At 48.3% G+C, this 19055-nt stretch overlaps 1 protein-coding gene across 50 annotated transcripts in view; it reads left to right on the forward strand.

Annotated features, from left to right (window-relative positions):
* MADD (MAP kinase activating death domain) overlaps nt 1–18617 on the forward strand; it is a 55848-nt gene extending 37231 nt beyond the window's left edge. For 27 of the 50 annotated variants that reach the window (XM_009008060.5, XM_054240841.2, XM_054240836.2 and 24 more), the window contains 9 exons: nt 77–182; nt 2211–2321; nt 6063–6170; nt 12453–12617; nt 12861–12933; nt 13066–13172; nt 15294–15363; nt 17226–17272; nt 17617–18617. In XM_009008060.5, coding sequence (XP_009006308.2) covers nt 77–182; nt 2211–2321; nt 6063–6170; nt 12453–12617; nt 12861–12933; nt 13066–13172; nt 15294–15363; nt 17226–17272; nt 17617–17721 — 892 coding nt within the window. In that variant the 3' untranslated portion in view covers nt 17722–18617. The remainder of the gene's footprint in view (nt 1–76; nt 183–2210; nt 2322–6062; nt 6171–12452; nt 12618–12860; nt 12934–13065; nt 13173–15293; nt 15364–17225; nt 17273–17616) is intronic. The other 23 variants (XM_009008078.5, XM_009008079.5, XM_035262577.3 and 20 more) reach the window with 1 other exon arrangement.
* The last annotated feature ends 438 nt before the right edge of the window (nt 18618–19055 follow it).

The raw sequence follows: 19055 nt of genomic DNA on the forward strand, positions 1-19055 counted from the left end.
TGCAAATTCAGCCTTCTCTCAGTTAGTTCTGTGGTCTCCTACTTGAGGGCCGACATGTGCTTGGTCTTCTGCTTAGGTACCTGTCCCTGGGAGAACATGACCGGAAGCGCCTGGAAGATGATGAAGATCGCCTGCTGGCTACACTTTTGCACAACCTCATCTCCTACATGCTGCTGATGAAGGTAATGTCAGTTTTGCTGTGTCCAGCTCCACTGATGCTAGAAGGGCAAGGCTTGTTCCTGTCACCTGAATTTCAGGGCAGCTGGGAAGCTATCAAGGTATCTTACTTAGGGCTGCCTTCTTGATTGAAAGTCTGAGGCCTCTCTGCCAGCTTACAAAGTTCCGTTTATTTGAAGCTGCCAGCCTGTTTTACTAAGGAGTATTGTAGGAAGAACTGATGATTCTTTTTCTTTTTTTGAGACTGAGTCTTGCTCTGTTGCCCAGGCTTGAGTGCAGTGGTGTAATCTCAGTTGACTGCAACCTCTGCCTCCCCAATTCAAGTGATTCTTGTGCCTCAACCTCCCAAGTAACTGGGATTATAAGTGCACACCACCACAGCCAGCTAATTTTTGTGTTTTTAGTAGAGACAGGCTTTCACCATGTTAGCCAGGCTGGTCTCGAACTCCTGACCTCAAGTGGGCTACCCACCTCTGCCTCCCAAAATGCTGGGATTACAGGCATGAGCACTGCACCAGCCAAGAACTGATGATACCATATTATTTATCTATTTTTATTTTCATTTTTTTGAGACAGAGTCTCTCTCTGTTGCCCAGGCTGGAGTGCAGTGGTGCGATCTTGGCTTACCACATTCTCTGCCTCCTGGGTTCAAGCAATTCTCCTGCCTCAGCCTCCTGAGTAGTAGCTGGGATTACAGATGTCTACCACCACGCCTGGCTAATTTTTCTATTTTTAGTAGATATGGAGTTTAACCCAGTTGGCCAGGTGTTGAATTCCTGATCTCAAGTGATCCGCCTGCCTCAGCCTCCCAATGTGCTGGGATTACAGGCATGAGCCACCATGCCCAGCCATTATTTGTTTATTTTGAAATTTATATGGTCTCCTTTTACTAAGTAGTTTTAGTATGCCAGTAGAGCTTCCCATAAAATACAATGAATTAATTTTTTCTTTTACAGTAGTAGATTATATAACCTTAGGAAGGATGCTCAAGACCGGGCACAGTGGCTCATACCTATAATCCTAGCACTTTGGGAGGCCAAGGCAATGGAGCACCTGAGATCGGGAGTTCGAGACCAGCCTGACCAATATGGTGAAACCCTGTCTCTACTAAAAATACACAAGTTAGCTGGGTGTGGTGGCTCACGCCTGTAATCCCAGCTACTTGGGAGGCTGAGGCAGAAGAATCGCTTGAACTCAGGAGACGGAGGTTGCAGTGAGCTGAGGTCATGCCATTACACTCCAGCCTGGGCAACAAAAGCAAAAATCCATCTCAAAAAAAAAAAGAAACGATGCTCAGATTTTGTTTTTCAGCACTGCCCTATATCTTATAGAATTTTCTACAGTTGAAAGAAGAGCCACCCATTACAAAGTAATAGTAGATTCTAACTTAATTTGGTTGTACTTAGTTTTTATAGCTGTGGAAGAAGTATGTTACCAAGTAGAAGAGTTCTGCTCTGAAAGGGAAACAAGTCAAGTTGATGGGTAGAAGAGAACTGCTTGGAGAAGGAGCCACTGGGTTTCTTCTCCTTCTGTTCTCCCCAACCTCCTTAAGTGTGAAGCGATCAGTTGATCAAATGCAGGGAATGAATGCCCCCAGCCCCTCTTGGTCTGCTTCATTTCTTGGTGTAAGTTTCACTGTACTCTGTAGAATTTGGAGGGTGCCAGTTGACTGGCTCGAAAGGATACTGACCCCTAACCTTCAGAGATGTCTTGGCTATGACCAGTGTGGTGTTGCCACTCTTAAGTCATTGTTTCTGAATTATCCTATGAAGAGCGCTGGGGGGTTTTAGAGCTCCTGTAGGGGTGACTATTGTTCTATTAAGTGGGGATAGAGAGAAAGTGTCCCCTGGAATCAGAACTGCTCTGAGAGCCACTTTTCTGCAGAAGCTAACTAGAGACAGAGCCAGGGCTTTTCCCCCCCTCATTGTGGCAGAATACACGGTTGAAAGTTTTCGCCCATGTTCAGTGATGTGCTTTACCTCAATCGAGAGGAGAGCAGATCCCTTGTTAAGATTCCTGTTCTGGTTTTTCAGGTAAATAAGAATGACATCCGCAAGAAGGTGAGGCGGCTAATGGGAAAGTCGCACATTGGGCTTGTGTACAGCCAGCAAATCAATGAGGTGCTTGATCAACTGGCAAACCTGGTAAGCGCATCTGGCCACTCCTTAGGCTTCCTTCACCAGGGGTCATTTCTTGGTTTGTGTCACTTGCAGTCCAGTTCACCCCTGGTTTGGAAAATGGAGCGGTTGTCTTTGACTCTAAATGAGGCTTTAGTCCCTGTATTCTCTGATGGGATTCTCTGTATAAAACCATTATAATGCATCAGTTTTGATGTGTGGTCTGTGGACTGCTGAGGATTCAGAGGGTGAAAATGATTTCAAACAAAATAACATTCTAAAAATGTTTATTTGCCGTTTTCACCGGGTTACATTTGCAGTGATGGGTAAAACTGCTGGCACTTTAACCCAGGTGAAGGCAGTGGCCCCAATGTATGCCAGTGGCTGTTGTGTTCCTCACCTCTATACACTCTCAGTTTTTTGTTTTTTTCTCGTGCCTCAGCCGTATGAGTAGCTGGGATTGCAGGTGCATGCCACCACACCCAGCGTGTGTGCGTGTGTGTGTGTGTGTGTTTTTGGAGGCAGAGTTTTGCTCTTTTGGTGCCCAGGCTAGAGAGCAGTGGCATGATTTTGGCTTACTGCAACCTCCGCCTCCCAGGTTCAAGTAGTTCTCCTGCTTCAGCCTCCTGAATAACTGGGATTACAAGCATGCACCACCACGCCCAGTTAATTTTTGTATTTTTAGTAGACACAGGGATTTGCCGTGTTGGCCAGGCTGGTCTCAAACTCCTGATCTCAAGTGATCCACCTGCCTTGGCCTCCCAAAGTTCTAGGATTATAGACGTGAGCCACTGCATCTGGCTTGCACTCTCAGTTTTTTAAAAATGCCAGTTGTGCTTATAAATGTCCTTGAAGAAGCAGTGAAGACTATTACTTTTATTAAATCTTTATCATTGGCCGGGCGTGGTGGCTCATGCCTGTAATCCCAGCACTTTGGGAGGCTGAGGTGGACAGATCACGAGGTCAAGAGATCAAGACCATCCTGGCCAACATGGTGAAACCCCGTCTCTACTAAAAATACGAAAATTAGCTGGGTGTGGTGGCGTGTATCTATAGTCCCAGCTACTTGGGAGGCTGAGGCAGGAGACTTGCTTAAACCCCGGAGGTGGAGGTTGCAGTGAGCCGAGATCGCGCCACTGCATTCCAGCCTGGCGCCTGACGACAGAGCAAGACTCTGTCTCAAAAAAAAAAAAAAAAAACTTGATCATTGATTATAAATGTTTTTAATATTCTCTATGACAGAATGGGAGGTACACATAAAGCATCTCTGTTGCAAACCCAGTATGTTGGTTTATTTTGAAGAAAAGCGATTTGTGACCTTGAGTTGCAAGGTGAACTTGGTCGCTTTGTTCATGGAACATCATTTTTACTGGAAAGGACAACTAGCAAACCATGGTTATTCAGAGCTGGATATTTGGCAGGCATTTTCCTTAAATTAATGAAGTGAACCTGTTGTTGCAAGAAAAACAACTGAGAGTATTTGTTGCCAATGATAAGATTCAGCTTTTAAGTGAAAATGAGAATTTTGAACTTGAAGCTTCCCAATATTTAAAGACTTTTCTAATGAGATTGATGGTGATATCAATGAATGTGATTTTTAAATTTTTAATATTACAAAATATGTCAACATTTGGAAGAGCTGCATAACTGAGTGAAGCAATATTTTATTTTTCTTTTCTTTTTCTTTTTTTGAGATGGAGTCTCACACTGTCACGGGACTGGAATGCAGTGGTGCAATCTTGGCTCACAGTAACCTCTGCCTTTTGGGTTCAAGCAATTCTCCTGCCTCAGCCTCCCGAGTATCTGGGATTACAGGCACCCACCACCATGCCCAGCTAATTTATTTGTATTTTTAGTAGAGACAGGGTTTCACCATTGTTGGCCAGGCTGGTCTCAAACTCCTGACCTCTTGATTCATCCGCCTCAGCCTCCCAAAGTCCTGGGATTACAGGCATGAGCCACTGCACCCAGCCAGTATTTTCTAAATACCAATGTATGATGTTATAAATTGAAGTATGGATGAAAGATCTCAAAATGAAAGGCAGATATATGAATCTAATTTTTAATTTTTCTTTTTTTGAGACATAGTTTCACTCTGTTGCCCAGGGTGGAGTGCAATGGTGCAGTCTCAGCTCACTACAACCTCTGCCTCCTGAGTCCAAGCGATTGTCCTGCCTCAGCCACCCTAGTAGCTGGGATTACAGGCACCTGCCAACATGCCCAGCTAATTTTTTGTATTTTTAGTAGAGCTGTGACCTTGATTTGCAAGGTGAACTTGATTGCTTTGTTGATGCATGTTGGCCAGGCTGGTCTCCTGACCTCAGGGGATCCACCCACCTCAGCCTCCCAAAGTGCTGGAATTAAAGGCTTGAGCCACTGCACCTGGCCTTATTTTTAATTTTTAAATAAAAATTTTTTTTCAACCTGGGCAACATAGGGAGACCCCATTTCTAATAAAAATAAAACAATTAGCCGGACATGGTGGCATGCACCTGTAGTTCCATCTACTTGCGGGGCTGAGGTGGGAGGATCACTTGAGCTCACTGTTGAAGCTGCAGTGAGCCATAGTAGCACCACTGCACTCCAGCCTGGGTGACAAAGGGAGACCCTGTTTCAAAAAAACAAAAGTATGGAGAATAGGGTCTCACTGTGCTGCCCAGGCTGGTTTCCAACTCCTGCCTGGGCTCAAATGATACTCCCAACTTGGCCTCCCAAAGTGCTGGAATTACAGGAATGAGCCACCATGTCTGGCCTAAATGGATTTTAATGTAACAGTGTAAAATGTTCATTGATGTGCTTTCAGATTCTACACTGAACTAACTAAAAAGCTGCTGTCAGCCAGGCGCAGTGGCTCACGCCTGTAATCCCAGCACTTTGGGAGGCTGAGGTGGGCGGATCACCTGAGGTCAGGAGTTCGAGACCAGCATGATCAATATGGTGAAACCCCATCTTAAAAAAAAAAAAAAAATTAAAAAAAAGCTGCTATCACCGAGTATGGTGGTTTATGCCTGTAATTCCAAGTACTTGGGCTGAGGCGGGAATGTCACTTAAGCCCAGGAGTTCAAAGCTGTAGTGAGCTATGGTTGTGCCACTGCACTCCAGCCTGAGTGAAAGAGCAGGACCTTGTCTCTAAAAAAAGAAGAGGCTGCTCCTTCTCAAGTTCTGGCATAGTGTTAAAGAAGAATACGCCTATTTATCTGAAAAGGCTATGAAAATCCTCTTCCATTTTCCAAATATGTATCTGGGAGGTCAAGTTTTCTTCATATACCTCAAGCAAAGCAACATATTGCAACAGGCTGAATGCAGAAGCAGATAGGAAAATGCAACTCTTTGCTGTTAAGCCAAATGTTAAAGAGATTTGCAAAAACGTGAAACAGTGCCATTCTTTTCTCTCTCTTCTTCTTTTTTGGAAAATATAGTTATTTTACAAAAAATTGTTATTTATATTACTATGTAATGGGCTATTAATGAATCATTAATTGTTTGTATAATTACTCATTTGAGAAATTTCCAAATAAATTTCTAGTATATAAATACCTATAAATATAGCTCACATAAACAAAATCTCTTTGGAATCTTTAATAATATTTAAGAGATACAGGGCTTCTGAGACCAAAGCATCTGAAACCACTTCCCTGGTGACTGGTGGCCAGCAGATGAGACTGTGCTGAGGAAGCTGATATGAATTTGATTGCTGCATGGGGAATTGTTGGCCCAGAGCTCTCTGGGAGGGATGTATGACTGTCCCTAAAAAATCTCTTTCATCAGAATGGACGCGATCTCTCTATCTGGTCCAGTGGCAGCCGGCACATGAAGAAGCAGACATTTGTGGTACATGCAGGGACAGATACAAATGGAGATATCTTTTTCATGGAGGTAGGTGCTGATTCATGCTGGGGGCCCAGAGGTCTATTTGAGAGTCGCAGGGAATCCCTAGAACCAATGCTAGAATATTTTCCTCATTTTTCTCATTCATCTTCATGATCCATTTATCATTAAATTATCAGATTTTTGTTTTGTTTTGTTCTTTTAGGTATTTTTTAGATAGTCTTGTTCTGTCACCCAGGCTGGAATGCAGTGGCTCAATCTCAGCTCACTGCAACCTCTGCCTTCCGGGTTCAAGCAGTTCTCCTGCCACAGCCTCCCAATTAGCTGGGATTACAGGCACCAGCCACCATGCCCAGCTGAATTTTGTATTTTAGTAGAGATGGAGTTTGACCGTGTTGGCCAGGCTGGTTTCAACCTTCTGACCTCAAGTGATTCACCCATCTCGGCTTCCCAAAGTGCTGGGATTAGAGCCATGAGCCACCATACCTGGCCAGATTATCAGATTAGATGATACCCATTTCTTCTCTTTTTCTTTTGCTTTTTTTTTTTTTGAGATGGAGTTTCGCTCTTGTTACCTGGGCTGGAGTGCAATGGTACGATCTCGGCTCACTGCAACCTCTGCCTCCTGGGTTCAGGCAATTCTCCTGCCTCAGCCTCCTGAGTAGCTGGGATTACAGGCATGTGCCACCATGCCCAGCTAATTTTTTGTATTTTTAGTAGAGATGGGGTTTCACCATGTTGACCAGGATGGTCTTGATCTCTTGACCTTGTGATCCACCTGCCTCAGCGGTAGATTACAGGTTGAGCCACCATGCCCGGCCTCTTTTTTTTTTTTAAGATAGAGTCTCGCTTTGTCACCCAGGCTGGAGTGCAGTGGCATGATCTTGGCTCACTGCAGCCTCCACCTCCTGGATTCAGGTGATTCTTCTGTCTCAGCTTCCTGAGTAGCTGGGATTACAGGTGTGCACCACCATGCCTGACCAATTTTTTGATTTTAGTAGAGACAGGGTTTCACCATGTTGGATACATAAAGATATCTATGTATAGATGATATAGTCACATTGTTCGTAAATCAGAATAACAGAAAATAGTATTGCACTCATAACTGTCCCCTTCTACTCAGCTTCCCACTTCCTTCACCCACTTCATCCTACAGCCAACCACTTGTATTGGTTTCCTTTGTAAATTCCAGTGGGTTTTTTTTTTTCTTTTCTTTTTTTTTTTGAGACAGAGTCTTTCTCTGTCGCCCAGGCTGGAGTGCAGTGGTACGTTCTTGACTCACTGCAATCTCTGCCTCTGGATTCAAGCGATTCTCTTGCCTCAGGCTCCCAAGTAGCTGGGATTACAGGCGCCCACCACCATGCCTGGCTAATTTTTTGTATTTTTAGTAGAGATGGGTTTAACCATGTTGATCAGGTTGGTCTCAAACTCCTGACCTCTGGTGGTCCACCCGCCTCAGCCTCCCAAAGTGCTGGGATTACAGGTGTGAGCCACTGGGCTGGCCTTCCAGTAGATTTTTATGCAAACAATAAAATATGAACACACATTTTCTTTTTCTCCTTTCAGAAAGATAGCACATCTTATCCATTGCTTTATACTTTGCTTTTTTCATTTAACATTATCCTGGTCCTCTTCTATATCAGTACCAAGAAAGCTTTCCTATTTGTTTTAAGGCTACACGTATTCTACTGAGTGACTATGCCATAATTTATATAACAAATCAGTACCTATGGATCTTTGGGTTGCTTCCAAACTTGCTGTTGCTGATAGTGATACTGTGCCTGCTTCATTTCATACATGTGCAGGTGTGTCTAAGGATTCCCAGAAATGAGATTGCTGAGTCAGAGGGACAATGCATTTGTAATTTTGGTTGATATAATTCTTAAGTGTCTCTAAACACGTAATACCCCCTTTGCCATTTATTTTGTTGAACAAATTGGATCATGTGCCCCGTGGAGTCACCTACATTGTAGATTTTTTGCTGATTGCATCTCCTCTGTGTTAGTATGTTTCTCTATCACTTGTATTTCCCATAGACTGATAGTCTCGCTATATTGCCCAGGCAGTTCTCTACCTCCTGGGTTCAAGCTATCCTCCCGCCTCTGCCTCCCTAAGAGCTAGGATTACAGGCGCCAAGCCACAGCGCCCAGCCAAGATTTTTTTGTTGTTGTTTGAGATGGAGTCTTGCTCTATTGCCCAGGCTAGAGTGCAGTGGTAAAATCTTGGCTCACTGCAACCTCCACCCACCCAAGTTCCAATGATTCTACTACCTCAGCCTCCCGAGTAGCTGGGACTACAGGCACGTGCCACCACACTCAGGTAATTTTTTGTATTTTTAGTAGAAAAGAAGTTTTGCCACATTGACTAGGCTGGTCTTGAACTCCTGACCTCAAGTGATCTGTCTGCCTTGGCCTCCCAAAGTGCTGGGATTACAGGTGTGAGCCACTGCACCTGGCCAAATATTTTTAAAAATTGTTTTTATTTTCCTTTTTTTAAGTTACAAAAGTTAAACAGCAAATGCTACAAACGTTTCAAACCATACAAAAGTTAAAAAATAGGTAAAAGTTTCACTCCCTCTCAATCCTTTGTCCCAGAGGTAATCACTGTTAAAATTTTGTGTGACTCCTTTCAGATTATTGAAAATGCATATTTGGGTAAATATAATTTATTTATGTGGAATTTTATTTTGGCACTTATGAAAGTGGTATTAAATTACAAATATTGGGCCAAGTGTGGGGGCTTGCATGAGCCTGTAATCCCAGCACTCTGGGAGGCTGAGGCAGGTAGATCACCTGAGGTCAGGAGTTGCAGACCAGCCTGCCCAGTATGGTGAAACCCCATCTCTACTAAAAATACAAAAATTAGCTGGGCATGGTGGAAGGTGTCTGTAATCCCAGCTACTTGGGAGGCTGAGGCAGGAGAATCACTTGAACCCAGAGGCAGAAGTTGCAGTGAGCCAAGATCGTACCACTGCTCTCCAACCTGGGCAACAGAGTGAGACTGTCTCAAAAAAAAAATTACAAATATTGTTAAATAATTTTCTTTTTTTACTTAATGATATACCTTTCCATGTCTCTTTTTTTTTTAGTTTAGTGGATGTTTAGCCATTAGATGTCAAATGGTGTACCATAATTTGTTGGTTTAATGCCTTCCACTATTTTTTTTTTTTTGAGACGGAATCTTGCTCTGTCACCAGGCGCCAGGCTGGTGTGCAGTGGTGCAATCTCGGCTCACTGCAACCTCCGCATCCCGGGTTTAAGCAATTCTCCTGCCTCAGCCTCCCAAGTAGCTTGGACTACAGGTGCGAGCCATCACGCCCAGCCAATTTTTTTTTTTAATTTTTTAGTAGAGACAGGGTTTCACCATGTTAGCCAGGATGGTCTTAATCTCTTCTTGTGATCCACCCACCTCAGCCTCCCAAAGGGATTACAGGCATGAACCACCATGCACGGCCCGACTCCCACTATTTTTTTTTAAAAATATTGTTCATTAGACCAAGCATGGTGGCTTATGCCTGTAATCCCAGCACTTTGCTTGAGCCCAGAGTTTAAGACCAGCCTGGTGAACATAGGGAGACCCTGTCTCTACAAAACATTTTAAAATTAGCCATTCATGTGGCGATATATGCCTGTGGTCCCAACTACTGGGGAGGCTGAGGTGGGAGGATTCCTTGAGCCCAGGAGGTCAAGACCAGCCTGGGCAACATAGGGAAACCCTGTCTCTACAGAAAATTTTAAAATAAAATAGGCATACTAGTGCATGGCCATGGTGCCAGCTACTGGAGAGGCTGAGTAGGGAGGATCCTTGAGCCTGGGAGGTCAAGGTTTCAGTGAGCTATGATTGCACCGCTGCAGTTGAGCCTGTGTGAAAGAGCAAGACTCTGTCTCAAAAAAAATTGCTCATTGACTATCCTTGAACATACATTTTTGTACCGTCACATGAGAATTTCTATAGGATATAGTCCCAGATGTGAAATTTTCAAGTCAAGCTTATATATATTTAAAATTTCAATAGATTCTGCCAAATTGCCATCCCATAGACTATACCAGTTTACACCTCCAACAACTGCTTAGACAAGTATAACAGTATATATTATGAGCATTTTTCTAGCCTAGAATTCTCTAGCTTAGAATTCATGTGGTCTCCTAAATGTGTTCTGCTCTCCTTTATATGATGTTCTTAAAGGATTATGAAAGGTGGAATGGTATTGTCCATTTTCCCCCTAGAGAAAACCACAGAATCAGACTGGAGCTGGAGCTCAAGTTTCCAATTCCTACTGTGCCACTTTGACTCATCCTTCAAAGGCTTTAGAACTCCAGTGAACTCTTACATAGCAGCTTCAGCCTGATGGTCTTGTGTATTCCTTACCCACTCACCTAGTACTTATGGAGCACATATTGTATGCTAGGTACTTTGTTGGGTGTCAGGATTATAGCAGTGAATAAGACAGATGTGGTTTCTGTTGCCCTTAGCGTTGACAAGCTATTGGGGAAGTCACATAATTAAAGAGTATTATAAAATATGATGCACATTCTGAAAGAAGCTCAGTGGGCAGGAGTTACGGGAATACACAGCAGAGGACCTAGGAGCTGTGGACAACTCCTTTGAGAAGTTGACCTTTGAGCTGAGACTTGAAAGAGTAAGAGTTAATGGCTGGGGAGTGGAAGAGCAGTCTAGGGATATTTGAGCCAGAACCAATGGGACTCAATGATGGAGTGTAGTTAGAGGGAAAGGAAAAGAGTCGGGCATCACTTCTTCATGTCTGGCTGGGGCAGCTGGGTGGATGGAGGTGCCGTTTACTCAAATAGCAGGCTATACAGGAGGATCTACCAGGGAGGAGATGTTGAGTTCAGATTTGGACACAGTGAGTTTGAGACGCTGCATGTGAAACATCCAGACATTGAGGCTCAGGAGCTCAGGCAGAGAGGTCTAAGATGGAGAGAGAGAGAAGAACCATCAACATTGTAAAAATCACTAGTTTTATATTTTTAATATCTAGTAGCTAAGTAGGGTACTTTCTGTGTGCCTGGCTTAGGATGCTTATTAAATACTTTATGCACATTAACTCATTTAGTCTTGATAGTTTAACTGCAGGAAGTTATTACTGTTACTATTCCCATCTTAGCCATGAGGAAGTGTGGACACAGGTGAACTCGCTCAAGCTGACACAGCTAAATAACGGCAGAGCTGGAATCTTAACTCAAGCTGTCTGACTGTGGACCTGTGCCCCTCACCATTGTGCTATAATGTCTCCCATAACATTTGAAGCCCTAAGAACAGATAACTTCACCAGGAGAATGTTGAATAAAAAGAAGGTGTGAAAGAGACTGCTTTTTAATTTATGGCATGCTGTTGTGTATCATTTTTGTGCAATAAGCCCTGTTCATGTGTCACTTTTAACAATTAATTTAAAAATATTTTTATAGAGAAAGGGTAGAGCCAGGATTAGAAAGTATGTCAGCTCCATTTTCCTCCTTGGTTAAGTCTGTCATGATCTTCTGCCTTTGTGTTTGTCAACAAAGATGATTCCAGAGGTCATAAGATGGAGGCATGAGGTCGCCTCCAAATACTTTAAATCTGTAGAGCACATAAGAGGTAATAAATAACTGGGCCGGGCGCAGTGACTCACGCCTGTGATCCCAGCACTTTGGGAGGCCAAGGCAGGTGGATCACTTGAGATCAGGAGTTCGAGACCAGCCTGGTCAACATGATGAAACCTCGTCTCTACTAAAAATACAAAAATTAGCTGAGCATGGTGGTCTGTGCCTATAATCTCAGCTACTCAGGAGGCTGAGGCAGGAGAATCGTTTGAACCCACAGGCAGAGGTTGCAGTGAGTTAAGATTGCACCACTGCACTCCGGCCTGGGCAACAGAGTGACTCCATCTCAAACAAAAAGTATAGCCACTGTGATGGTGTGCACCTGTAGTCCCAGCTACTTTGGGAGCTGAGACAAGAAGATGATGTCCCAGGTTCACTGGGAGGTTGAGCCTGCAGTGAGCTAAGATCGCGCCACTGCACTCAAACCTGGGGGACAAAGTGAGACCCTGTCTCAAAAAAAAGAGAGAGATAATAAATAACTGATTGATTTGAACCTCCTCCCTTATACAGGGGTTCCTTCTAATGATCCATTTCTTCCAACAGTCCTTATAGCTGGCAGCATGTCAGTAGTTCTGTTTTATGTCTCCACCTAGGGAGACCACAGTGTAAGGCAGAACACCTGACCATGGGGATGCTCCAGGGCCAGTTGTGCCGTCATATCTCTGTAGGAGACAGTCTGGGGAGAGGCTGTCAGATAGGAACCACTGAGCCGCTTTGTGCGCTTCTCCAGGTGTGCGATGACTGTGTGGTATTGCGCAGTAACATCGGAACAGTGTATGAGCGCTGGTGGTACGAGAAGCTCATCAACATGACCTACTGTCCCAAGACCAAGGTGTTGTGCTTGTGGCGTAGAAATGGCTCTGAGACCCAGCTCAACAAGTTCTATACTAAAAAGGTACCCAGGATCTGTGTTTGGGTTGGGGCTAGGGTAGGCATTGAAGGCCAAATAGTTTCTCTTGGGGAAGTTAAAATTCGAAAACCCGTCTGGAGCCACGCTTCTGTCTCCAGCCGGATGGGGTGCCTAAAACTGTCTCTGAGGTCCTGGTGTCAGCCCACGCCTTCAGTGGCCATTACAGAGCAGTGGGCAGGGAACCCTGGACGGCCCCCATGATGGGACCACTCTCTCCCTGTGCCGCAGTGTCGGGAGCTGTACTACTGTGTGAAGGACAGCATGGAGCGCGCTGCCGCCCGACAGCAAAGCATCAAACCCGGTGAGGAGAGAGTTTTCCTGAGAGTAGACCCTCTGTTTCCACCAGTCCGTCTGAGTGTTGGGGGCCTGGCAGGAAAGTCGGGTGGGATTCCCCACCTCACCCGTGAGCTGATAGCCCCCTCCCTCACCACAGGACCTGAACTGGGTGGCGAGTTCCCTGTGCAGGACATGAAGACTGGTGAGGGCGGCCTGCTGCAGGTCACCCTGGAAGGGATCAACCTCAAGTTCATGCACAACCAGGTAAGTGGGAGCAGCAGCACGAGGCTCCCTATCGTTCCATCCGTAAGAAGGACCAGTGTCCAGGCCCCCAGTACTTCCCCAGAAGCATGAGAAAGGGCCCTCTGGAGCTAGAGGGAGAACTGGAGCAGCTGGACCCGGGAGAGAAATCCCAGGGGAGGGCACAATGACATTGGCGACCACCAGGTGCTGTGAAGGTGCAGCAGGGAGCCCTCAAGGGAGGCTGGGCAGGAGCGAGGCTGGGTGGCCGCGCTGCCCTGTCCATTGGACTCCACACAGTGTGAGTGGGAGCGTCTCATTTGGCCCTTCCCCGCAGTGTCTCTGCCTTCCTTTATTCCCAGGGTATGCTTCTGCCTGGTGTTTTTGCTTTGAGAGTCTAGACTGGCCGATCTCCTTGTCTTTCTGGTGCGCGTGCAGCTTGCGTGTGCGTGCGTGCCTGTGTGTAAGTCCGGCGTGTGTTTATTTGCCTTTTTCATCTGCGGACTCTTCCTGTTCTTTTCCTTTCTCTGAGTGTTCCCACTCTGTCCCCTGCTCCACAGGCCCCATTCCCCTTCTTTTGATTGGGGAGCAATCTGGATACATCTTTCCCTCATAATTCCATGAAAGGAGCTGACTTTTTTTCTCTCTCGGTCTTTTAACACACTGTTACTTTTTTCTCTCAGTGGACATTCCTTAAGCTAATTCCTTTCTGAGGCCAGCGCATCATCCCAGGTCCGTTCACAGCTCTGACTCCTCACACAAGTGCCTTCCCTCCTCTTTCCCTGATGCCCTGTTTCCTCTCCCTGAGACTCTGAGCCAGACCTAAATGTGTGAAGCACCACAGCCCCTGGCCAGGCCACAGACCCTCGGGAAGTGGCCGCCCACCTGACAATGTGGCTTCCTCCTTCCACTAGCTGCTAGCTCCTGTAGCGCTCTTTCAGGAACGTAGCTGGGCGGCTTTGGTTTAACAGGAAACGGCTGTCCAGACTTCCAGCAGCCTGTTAGTGTGTTTTCAATCTAGGACTTAGGGTGGTAGCCAACCCCAAAGACCTTAGGGCCAGCCCAGAGAGGGGTCTAAGTGAGGGGTCTACCTGAGTGCTTTTCTGGACCACAAAGGTGTCAGTACCTCTTGGGGAGCTGCAGGCCACATTTTAGTGCTGTGGCTGCCCCTTCTGGAGATGCGATCTCGCTGAGCAGGGCCCAGGTGCTCTGCCCTCTTCCTCATCCTGCCCTTGGTGCAGCCCCTCTGGGCAGCCAGCCAAGCCCGTCTGTGGTTGAAGGTTTGGCCCCTAGAAGAGAGATTGTGCAGGGAAGGGGAAGAAAGCCTGGCTTCTCCGTCTTATCTCACAGTTAATAATGAGATAGCGACTTGCCCCCTCTTCTGCAACATGGTGGTCAGTTGGAGTGGAGGGGCAGCAGACCTCCTCATGGAGGTGGGGTGAATAGGAAAACACAGGCTTTGGTGTCAGGACGTGCTTGGATTCAAAGCCCAGCTTCCACATTCATGGGCAAAGAAACTTTCCGATCAATAGTTTCCTCCTGTAGAAAATGGGGTAATACTATATACTGTATCATGTAGGTGCAGGGATTAGAAATCGTATTTGTAAAACCCCAAGTAGGTGCTTGGCAGGTGGTAGCTGGTATTATCACCACATACCTCTTGGGAGATCCTGGATCCTGTTTCAAGGAGGATACCAACACCTCCCACCCTGAGGACAGTCTGAGGGGAGCTTTGCGCCCGTGCCAGCCCTCTGCGCCGGAGGAGGATGCATGGAAGGGTAGAGACCTGATGGGCTAAGCGGGGACCCCTGGGGCACCATGTCTTACAAGCACTGCCCTGGGCAGAGGGTATGGGCGGGCAGCCCAGGCCAGCAGCGGGGCCTTCGGGTTGGGTTTGACCATTCAAACTAACGCCTTCATTTCTCTCCCATGCTTTCTCCTCCGGCCAGGAGCGGAAGGTACATGCCCTTTCTGCTATCTTTGCTTCTTAGCGCTTTTGAGTTGTGTGTGTGTGTGAATTCTTCTGTCCTCTCTTTGGGAAATAGGCTTTCTGTGTGTGGGTGGGGCTGTAGCTGGGAGAGTGTGCTGTGTGGGGCTGGGGTGGAGCCTCTGGGCCTTACCCCACCCTCCCTCCCTCTCTTGCAGGTTTTCATAGAGCTGAATCACATTAAAAAGTGCAATACAGTTCGAGGCGTCTTTGTCCTGGAGGAATTTGGTAATTACACTATTTTGCTCTTAGGTCTGGACTCACATGGCAGTAACTCAAACCTCGGAGCTCCAGAGGAGGGTCTAGGGCCAGGGAGAAGGAGAACCTCTGTAGAGAGGTCAGGAGGAGCAGGAGTGACAAGGAAGAAAAGGGACCTCTGAGATGAGAGCAGGGAAGTAGAAGGGAAAAAGATAATGGATCGCAGAAGAGGCAGTGGGTTTCGAGTTTAGAGGTGGTCCTGAAGCATCTCAGCAAAGTAGCAACACCTCCTTGTGCTGAGCCAGCCAGTAGTCAGAAAGTTGGGGACAGAGCAGACTGGCAAGCTCTTCTATGTCTGTGTCACCTGCTGCAATCTTTCTAGCAGCCCAGTGCGCCACCCAGCCTCCCTGGTGCCACTCTGGTCTCCACCTGGTCTCTGTGCCAGACGAAGGGCATGGGGCATCACAGGCAGACTCACTTGAGGGGCACAGGAGCCTAGCGGGCCTCAAGGACAGAAGGGGCAGCTGTAGCCGGAAGTTGGGACCAGCGCTAGTGAGTGGTGTAGTGGGTTCTCACCCGGGGGCTTTGAGTTCCTGCTGTGTTTGTGCTTCATTCTTTTGTGCCCCTCATCGCTGCTATGAAAACCTTCGTTCTCCAGCAGGTAAAGTGACCTCGGCTCGTGCTGCCTCTCCCCAGGTCTCTGCCTTGGGCCCTGCCATGGGTGGGTGGGCTCCCTTCAGCCGAACCAGCTGCTCACACTGCCAGCTCGTCTCTTCCTTTCTCCCCCGGACTCTTCCTTCCTCCCTTGCCTCCCCGCTCCCACCGGCTCACTGGTTCTGACGTTCCTCCCCTGTGTGCTCCCTTCTCTCTTCTGTCAGAGAGATACTTAGGGGAATCTTCCAACTTGGGAGAATGGCCTTGGGCTTCTTGATCTACCTTTGATGAATTTATTCCCCACCTGCCCTGGGTTCCCCCAAATTCTACCTCCCAGGGTCAGAAGAAGGTGCGACCAGTTCTCCTCCTGCCTTTTCTGGCCCCCCGGGGAGAGGCCAGGCCTTCTGTTCCCAGTCTCAAGGGGCCATGATGATGGCTGAGCCTGGGGGCCTACTCCTTCCTCTGGCCAAGCAGAACCCTGGCATGGCTGGGGCGGGGGGACTCTCACTCTTGCCTTCCGGGCTATGGACATGTGTGTATCTTGCCTGATGCTCCCTGTCACCTCCCTCCCTGGGTGCTGTACTCGCCTGTCTTCTGCTGGGTGTGTCGCTCCAGAGCCCTCAGACGCTCTCCCTCACACAGGCAGGCCTGGGCTTCTCCTGCCACTCAGGGAAGGACACTTCCATGTCCTGAGGGTTTAGTATTGAGTTACCTCTTCATCCAGCCTCGAGACCCTCTATGTAGGGGGCTGGGAATAAAGGGAACTGTGTTTGACATGACCAGACTTTCAGGCTGGTGACAAGACGAGCTCACAGGTGTCTCAGTAAAGTTGGACACACGCTAGAGACAGCTCTCTTCTCCCAGCCAAATCCTGGGAATTCTCCACTGCAGCTCCTCAGGGGCCCTGGACAGTAGCCGTGACCAGGCTGGTGAAAGGCCCGCCCCTCCCATCAGGGGCTTTCAAAGAAGTGGGTGGAATCACAGCCATCAAGTAAAAAAGCCACTGCGGACGGCAGAGGCCTAGCTGAGGAGGCTAGGGCCACGTCCTCCCAGTTGGCAGGATCTGGACAGAGCCTCTGGTGGCCTCTGCCCTGTCATAGCCTAAGCTGCTGCAGCCACTGTGAGAGGCCGCAGAGGGGAAGGGGACCCTGGCGCCGGGCGCTGCCGCCTGGGGGAGCATGACACTACTGCTCTTAGTGTTGAACTTTCTGTTTTGTCTCTTGCCCGTCCGGTTTTAGTTCCTGAAATTAAAGAAGTGGTGAGCCACAAGTACAAGACACCAATGGTGAGTGTGCTGCCCAACCCCGACAGGCCACAGTCTGCGCAGGGCTCCCTGGGACCTCCAGACAGGAGGAGGGGTGGGCCCTCGAGTGCACAGGGGTGAGTGGGGACTCAGTCTAGTTGCCAAAGGTTCAACTCCAGCTGAAACAGGTCTTCAGCCCTGGGAGACAGGCACACACATGGATCCCGTCTCCCACGGGGACAGCTTCTGAGGTCTTGCTTGGAGTTCACATTCAGCCCAGCGGCCCGTGCCCAGTGTTAGGGCAGGAGTTGCCGTTGGCAGATCCTCGCATGTGGAGATGCAGGAGCCTCGGGACCCTGACCCGCCTGGCTTTCTCTCCCCTCTAGGCCCACGAGATCTGCTACTCTGTGTTGTGTCTCTTCTCGTATGTGGCTGCGGTTCGTAGCAGTGAGGAAGATCTCAGAACCCCACCCCGGCCTGTCTCTAGCTGATGGAGAGGGGCTACACGGCCGCCCCGTCTCTAGCTGATGGAGAGGGGCTACACGGCCGCCCCAGCCCAGGGCACGCCCCTGGCCTCTCGCTCTTTCCAAGTGCACGATGCTGCTGTGACCGAGGAGTGGATGATGCTCGTGTGTCCTCTGCAAGCCCCCTGCTGTGGCTTAGTTGGTTACCAGTTATGTGTCTGAGTGTGTCTTCGAGCGTGTCCGCCTTCTCCCTCTCCACTCCCAGAAGACCAAACTGCCTTCCCCTCAGGGCTCAAGAGTATGTGTGTGTGTGTGTGTGTGTGTGTGTGTCCCCGTGTGTGTCCTGGAGACATTTGGTGTTGTGGTGGTTTGTCCTTGTCCCTGGCGTTATAACTGTCCACCATAAGAGTCCAGATCTCCATGCTCTGCGACCCAGCACGACTGGGCGCCTGGAGCAGTTCCACTCCATGAGGAGTGAGGGAACCATGGGGCTCAGCCTCTCAGAGGAAGGACACAGACAGGAGGGGAAGAACTGGGGGGCAGCCGGAGCGAATGGCAGCCTCCCTGCTTCCTTCTGCATTCGTAACCTAGCAGCTGCTGCCCGGGGCGCAAGTGTTGGCTGCTGCCTGCCTACAGTGGAGCAGCGAGTGGCCTGCCGTGCCTTTGGCATCAGAGGATGCAGTGGTTGAGGCTCATGGCATCCCAGGGACTGCTGGCTGCTCTGCCTGAGCATTGGGGAGGGGGCGGGAAAAACCAAGCTGGGTTTGCACATCTGTGTCCTCAGGCTGTGTCTCCGGGTACAGGGTGCCAGGAGGGAGAGGTGGCCTGGGTGTGGGCAAGAGATGACTGTAAATATTTCAGCCCCACATTATTTATAGAAAATGTACAGCTGTGTGAATGTGAAATAAATGTCCTTGACTCCCTTTGGGCTCCCTGGCTGCCTCACATTAAATGACACCTCCTCTTGGATCAGGTGTGAGGAAGGCTGTCCCTGGACTCTAAAAAGGCACTTCAGGCTTAAAGGAAAGAAGGAGGTGAAGTCCTCCCTGTCCAAGCTTTGGCACACGGAGGCCCCAGCTCTGCTGTTCTCCCAGAGCAAGGCTGTGGGTGGAGCTTTCATTCCTGGGCACCTGGGGGCACTGCAGAGAGTTGGGCTGCCACGAATTGGAGGAGCAGCCAGACTGGGAGTCCATACCTGAACTGAGATCAGGTGAAAAGCCGGGCCCTGGCCTTTCCATGCCCTAACAGGTAGGTATGGCCCAGAGAGGTGTGGTGACTCAGCCAGGGTCGGGAACACCTGGCCAGGAGTGTCTTCCACTGGGTAGAACTGAGAAGCACCCCTAGGAGCCGCCTTCATGGAA

This window comes from Callithrix jacchus, chromosome 10 (assembly GCF_049354715.1).
Source record: "Callithrix jacchus isolate 240 chromosome 10, calJac240_pri, whole genome shotgun sequence".
Classification (NCBI taxonomy): domain Eukaryota; kingdom Metazoa; phylum Chordata; class Mammalia; order Primates; family Cebidae; genus Callithrix; species Callithrix jacchus.